Raw genomic sequence first — 6,703 nt, 5'->3', positions numbered from 1 at the left:
TCATGATGTATCTTCAAATCAATGTGAAGTAGTAGGCTTAGCTACAAATACAAGAGAAACAAATCATTTATCTTCAGATAATTGCGATATATGTGATATAGCTTCAAATGCACGCGAAACAATCGAGTTAGATTCAAATCCATGCTAAATACATGATTTAGTTTCAAATCAATGCGAAGTAGAAGGCTTAGCTTCACATCAATGCGAAACGAATGGTTATCTTCAAATACTTCTGATACAAATTGTTAGTGCACAGCTCTAATGTCTTTATGAGACGGACGTGCATAACCGGCTGTTTTTTGAGCCCAGGTTTTTTGAGAAATCGTTTCGGTCCCGATGGCCGGGACTAGTCATAAAGCAGGAAAGGTTCCGAAGGGTCAGCCTGACATTGTTTTATGACGGTCATGCCTGGAGGAGCTTTCCTGTCCTTGCCGGGGCCCTGCGGCCGTCTGCTTTGAGACGGACCAGCTGATTGGCTATTGCCAAAATCGGGCAGGACCAATCGGCGAGTGATGTGGGTGCGTTGGAGGGATGGTGGTCTGCTGCGAGCGAGGGTATTCTCTGATAGAGACTAGAGTTCGGATAGAAGTCGTAGCAACAAGACATCCTGACCAAGGGTGTACTGTAGTCAGGGGCTAAATACAAAATAGCAGGCAGAATCCGGTTCTTTATTTTATACAGTCCACAAATCTATAGCGTCATAATTCGTCGCTATTATTGACGACGCTATGACGCCCCAACATTTGGTCCTTCGAGCCGGATAGTTGCGGATCGAAACTTTAGTCCTTGGGTTTTCTCAAGCTGGTATTCGGCCTCTGTTTTCAACTGGTGATCTTTGAGGAAGATTTCATCAAGCACGTTACAAGCTACGCCTCTTGGATATTTTGGAGACCACGAAGCTGCCGTTCAGACACGGACATCCTCGTTGACGGAACAGTGGGACTCTCCGAAGGATACAACTCTCGCATGGTCAAGAAGTCTACGATTAGTCAACTACGCTAACAAGGCTCGTTTCTAGGAAATCTCAAATCATCGTTGAGATTTCATCAAGAACGTCACAACCTACGCCTTTTGGATATTTTGGAGACCACGAAGCTGCCGTTCAGACACGGACATCCTCGTTGACGGAACAGCAACACCAGGGCTCCTTTCTACGAAACCTGAAATCATCATTGAGTGAGTAAACGAATCATCTTCCACTCCCAATTTCCTTCCTGTCGTATTCTACTTCCATTAAAATGGCATCTGAAAGTAATGAATCACAAGTTTTGAAAAACTTGAAAAGGAAGCGTGCTACCATTAAGTCGCAAGTAACGCGTTTAGGAGCGCGCGTTGAAACTGCGGAAGGTTCAACGCTCAACTCGCTCGAAACCCTCACCACTAGATTAGATCAGCTTCTTAGTGCGTATGAGGACACACAATTTGAGATAGAAGGCGAAGATGTTTCCTCAGATCATGACGCGGAGAGAGACGCCTTTGAGAAGCATCACGCTACCATCATGAATTCAATAAATTTACGCAAAAATTCATTGAGAAACACGCATAGACCCAATCTCGCAATTAGGAATTCAACAGAATCTCCAAATACTATAAAGGTGACACAAGCTAGCTCTTTACTGCCACAAATTCAAATTAGGCCATTCGACGGCAACCCATTAGAATGGAACAGCTTTCGCGATACATTTGATTCGCTGGTCCACCAGAACGAAGATCTACCGGCCGTACAGAAATTCCGCTTACTTAAAAACGCCTTACGTGGAGAAATAGCGTCGGTGATCACCTCGTTGACTGCATCAGAGGAGAATTATATAGTTGCTTGGGAATTATTACAAAAGCGTTGCAACAAACGTCGGCAAATTGTGTATGCACATTTAAAGTCTTTGTTGGAATTACAAGACGTTAAGGTAGATTCCCCGGACAGACTGCGCAACATTGGAGCACATTTTTAGTTTATCTAATCAGTAACAAGTTAGATAGGAATACCCGCAGAGCTTGGGATCGCACGTTAGAAAATCACGAGTTGCCGCAATTTGGACAGCTAGTCGAATTTATAAATAAACATGCGCGCGGAGACGAACGGGACAATAGCTTTGCTCGCCCGAATCAGCAAACCCAAATAGTAACGCGTTCACGCGAAAAACAACGCCATTTAGGGCAAACTTTCGTAACCACCAATTCGCGAATTGCGTGCAAAATTTGCAAAGGAGAACATTTTGTTTCAAGCTGTTCGAAACTTTTAGAAGTAACCCCTGGAGATCGCTTAGACATCATCAAAAGGGGAAAATTATGCATCAATTGCTTGCGGAGCGGCCACACAGTCGCCTATTGTAGATACACTAACTGCAAAAAGTGTGGTAAAAAACATCATACTCTTCTACATATTGCGGAAAGGGAAACTAATAGTCAATCAGAGATTGAGAGACCCACCTCCCCATCATCCATGCCACAAACTTTGAGATCCTTTGCCGTTAATAGTCGCAACGAAGTATTATTAGGGACAGCGATCGTTACCTTTGTAACTCGCGATAAGAGTGAACACGATTGTCGTGTGCTGTTAGACAGCGGTTCACAAACAAATTTCATAACCGAAAGAATGGCCGATAAGTTACAATTGAGAAAACGGGAAATAGATTCTTCGGTAGGTGGAATTGCCAATGTCGAGACCCGCGTCAAATATCTGGTCAATGCCGTAATTAAATCACGCACCACCCAATTTAATGATACGGTAACTTTAGTGACGCTTCCTTCCATCACTGGAATGCTACCTTCGCGCCAGGTAAAACGTACCGAAATTGATATTCCGACCGAAATAACGTTAGCTGATCCTGAGTTCAATATTCCGGGCCCAATAGATGCAATTCTCGGGAATCAACTGTTTTTCACACTTTTATGTTTGGGACGAATCAAACTTTGTGCACAAAATATTATCATTCAAGAAACATTAGTAGGTTGGATAGTCACGGGAGCTACAACCAAACAAGAACAAGTAGCAAAGGGAAAACCCTCAAGATCACTGCACGCATCCTCCTTAGACAATGCGCTAACAAAGTTTTGGGAGATAGAAGAAATAGCAGAGCGCAAAAATTTATCTAGCGAAGAACAGGCATGTGAAAATCACTTCGTTGAAAATACAGTTCGCGATGTACATGGACGCTATATCGTGCGCTTGCCATTTAACGATATTCAAGAGATTTTATTCACTCGAACGCAAATTCTGCAAAGACCCTGATCTTCTTATACATTACAAACAATTCCTGTCAGAATATCTAGCATTAGGCCACATGACAGAAGTCAGTGATGCACGAGATGGCAAGGAGTTTTACTTACCGCACCACGCGGTAATAAAGGAGTGCAGCTTCACTACTAAGGTCAGGGTAGTTTTCGATGCCTCGGCTAAATCCTCATCGGGCGTATCCTTAAATGACGCACTTTTGGTCGGTCCCACCATTCAAGATAACTTATGGGCAATTTTACTACGATTTCGCTTTCACATGTTCGTCCTGACAGCAGACATAGAAAAAATGTTTAGGCAGATTAAAATGCATCCCGATGATGCGAAATTTCAAAAAATATTATGGCGCGATTCGAAGGAAGAGTCAATCAAAACGTTCCAATTAAATACAGGTCACGTATGGAACCGCTTCGGCTCCTTTTTTAGCGGTACGATGTCTACAGCAACTAGCCGAAGATGAACAGATCAGATTTCCGAATGCGTCGCGAACCTTTAAAGAAGATTTCTATGTCGATGATTTGCTCACCGGCGCATCTACCTTCAATGAAGCAATCAACTTACGCAATGAGTTGATTGATTTAGCTAGAAATGGGGGCTTCCATCTACGTCAATGGGCCTCAAATAACCATAAGTTGATTAGCGATTTAAAGGACCATGACGATCGACAAGCGATATGCTTAGATCTCAGTCAGACAAAGAAAACTCTGGGAGTTTTCTGGAATCCATCCAGTGATTCCGTAACTTACGCGGTAAACTCCTTTAGCGAAACTAGACTCACTAAGCGAATAGTTTTATCTCAAATAGCGCAATTATTCGACCCCCTTGGACTTCTCGGTCCCGTGATTATACGGGCAAAAATAATTATGCAAGACATTTGGAAGTCGAAAGTCACTTGGGATCAACCAATTCCGCAGGATATAGCCAAGGTGTGGTTAGAAACCAGAAATGAACTGGCTCAATTAGACAATTTTTCGTGCCCTCGGAGGGTAATGTTAGAAACCTCACGAGAAATACAACTCCACGGCTACTGCGATGCTAGTGAAAGGGCCTACGGCGCTTGCATATACATTCGTACCCTAGACCACTCAGGTAGGGTACGGGTCTCTCTATTATGCGCAAAATCCAAAGTAGCCCCTCTTAAAATCCTATCATTACCGCGGTTAGAGCTTTGCGCGGCTAGGTTATTAACGCGATTGAATAAGGAGGTAGCGAAGGCGTTGACCAATATAACTTTTGACGCGATTAGGTTTTGGTCAGATTCAATTATTGTGTTGCAGTGGATTAGGACAGCTCCACATTTGCTGAAAACCTTTGTAGCCAATAGAGTCAGCGAAATTCAAACAGACTCGGACCCACGTAACTGGATGCACGTATCAGGACGTGATAATCCAGCAGATTATATTTCTCGCGGACAATTGGCATCCACATTTATGAATAATAAGGTATGGCTAAACGATCCTGCGTGGCTCTCCCTAGACGAATGCTTTTGGCCACAATTGGACATTCCGCAAAGAGAAATTCTCGAGCGAAAAACCACAATAACGTTCCTTGCACGAGAAGGGACGAATGACCTGTTAACGCGATACTCTTCCATTGCGCGACTTAATAGAATTGTAGCTTACACACTACGATTCATTCACAATTGTAGATCGAAAAACAGACTTACGGGAAATTTATCAACTACAGAAATTCGCAAGGCGCATTTAGTTATCATTAAACAAGCCCAGTTAGAGGCATTTCCGATAGAAATAAACTGTTTGGAACGAAAAACAGCTATGCCCAAAGGGAGCAGAATATTAAATTTAAATCCATTCCTCGATCAGGATAAGCTTCTACGAGTAGGAGGTCGGCTAAGACATGCCCCATTAAGTTACTGTCAAAAACACCCATTGATATTACCCCATAGGCACCATATTACAAATTTGATAATTGAAAGCGAGCACCTACGTCACTGGCACGCAGGCACACAGGCAACTCTTAATGCGGTCCGACAAATTTATTGGCCAATAGATGGAATGAGAGCCATAAAGATCGTCATACACAAATGTATAAGGTGTTTTAGAGTAAAACCAAAGGTCCCAGTATATATAATGGGCGATATAATATATAATGGGCGACTTACCCAAGAACAGAGTCACCAGGGCACGACCGTTTCAAAACGTAGGCGTGGATTATTGTGGTCCATTTTTTATAAAGGAAAAAAAGGTTAGTAATCGTTGCAAAATCAAGACGTATGTAGCGATTTTTGTATGCTTCGTGACCAAGGCCGTTCATCTAGAACTTACATCGGACCTTACCACTGAATCTTGCTTAGGAGCATTCAAGCGATTCTATGCCAGAAGAGGAAAGGCCACGAACATTTACTCCGACAACGGCACTAATTTCGTCGGCGCCAAAAACGAAATTACAGAAGTTCAAAGATTTCTCAGCTCCAACGAGCACAATAGTAAAATTAATCGTTTTTTATCGGACCAGGGAATTAATTGGCACTTCTCTCCGCCTCGGACTCCACACTTTGGTGGATTATGGGAGGCCGCCGTAAAGTCTTTTAAAGGACATCTGTACAAAACTATAGGAAACGAGCTGTTCACATTCGAGCAACTGAACACCTATATTATCGAAGTAGAAGCCATATTGAATTCCTGTCCCCTAACTCCCCTCTCCTCAGATCCGAACGATATTACTGCTTTATCACCCAGTCACTTCCTAATAGGTGATTCGTTAATGCAACTCCCTGAGTACGATTTGCGAGACACACCCGTTAACAAACTTTCGTCATGGCAACACATCCAGCGAGTGAAACAACACTTCTGGAATCGGTGGAGTAATGAATATTTACAGACGCTGCACACCAGAAACAAATGGCATATCCCGAATGACACCCAGCACAAGAAGGGTACATTGGTGATCATCCGGGAAGACAACACACCTCCGTTAACCTGGAAACTAGGACGGATCATTGACATTTGTCCAGGCCGGGACAAAATAGTGAGAGTCGCGACTGTCAAGACGGCCCAGGGGACCTACCAGCGGGCCATTAAAAAATTGTCCCCACTTCCCATTGATGACCCGGAATAAGATAATACACCCAAACACCGTTAGAACTTGTAATCACTCAGAAATTTGTGAATACTTATTCCCATTATGTATACATGCGTATTAGTGTAACTAGAGTTAAGTTAGGACAGTAGTATTGTCAATAAATCGTTACAACGACAAACTAGACCAGCCCTCTTCAAATGTAAATTGAGCGGTGCACTATCAATTTAGTAATTTCGAACGTAACCGTTCAAGGTGGTCGGTATGTTAGTGCACAGCTCTAATGTCTTTATGAGACGGACGTGCATAACCGGCTGTTTTTTGAGCCCAGGTTTTTTGAGAAATCGTTTCGGTCCCGATGGCCGGGACTAGTCATAAAGCAGGAAAGGTTCCGAAGGGTCAGCCTGACATTGTTTTATGACGGTCATGCCT

The 6,703-nt window shown here is 43.2% G+C and overlaps 1 protein-coding gene across 1 annotated transcript; it reads left to right on the top strand.

The window, feature by feature from the left end:
• The first annotated feature begins 2,593 nt into the window (after nucleotides 1–2,593).
• Nucleotides 2,594–6,310, top strand: LOC143261185 (uncharacterized). Its single transcript, XM_076527763.1, has 6 exons — nucleotides 2,594–2,986; nucleotides 3,135–3,374; nucleotides 3,625–4,326; nucleotides 4,510–4,805; nucleotides 4,881–5,313; nucleotides 5,498–6,310. The coding sequence occupies exons 1-6, from the start codon at nucleotides 2,594–2,596 to the stop codon at nucleotides 6,308–6,310; spliced, it is 2,877 nt and encodes a 958-aa protein (XP_076383878.1).
• Nucleotides 6,311–6,703: the final 393 nt, after the last annotated feature.

This window comes from Megalopta genalis, unplaced genomic scaffold, assembly GCF_051020955.1.
Source record: "Megalopta genalis isolate 19385.01 unplaced genomic scaffold, iyMegGena1_principal scaffold0039, whole genome shotgun sequence".
Lineage (NCBI taxonomy): Eukaryota > Metazoa > Arthropoda > Insecta > Hymenoptera > Halictidae > Megalopta > Megalopta genalis.
This window is presented reverse-complemented; position numbering and strand designations above follow the sequence as displayed.

Excerpts from the sequence above, each read along its gene's own strand:
- LOC143261185 (XM_076527763.1), top strand. The coding sequence starts at position 2,594 with ATGGCCGATAAGTTACAATTGAGAAAACGGGAAATAGATTCTTCGGTA. Across the intron at positions 3,375-3,624 it reads GCTTCACTACTAAGGTCAGG|GTCACGTATGGAACCGCTTC; the intron begins GTAGTTTTCGAT and ends AATTAAATACAG. Across the intron at positions 4,806-4,880 it reads CGAGAAGGGACGAATGACCT|ATCGAAAAACAGACTTACGG; the intron begins GTTAACGCGATA and ends TCACAATTGTAG.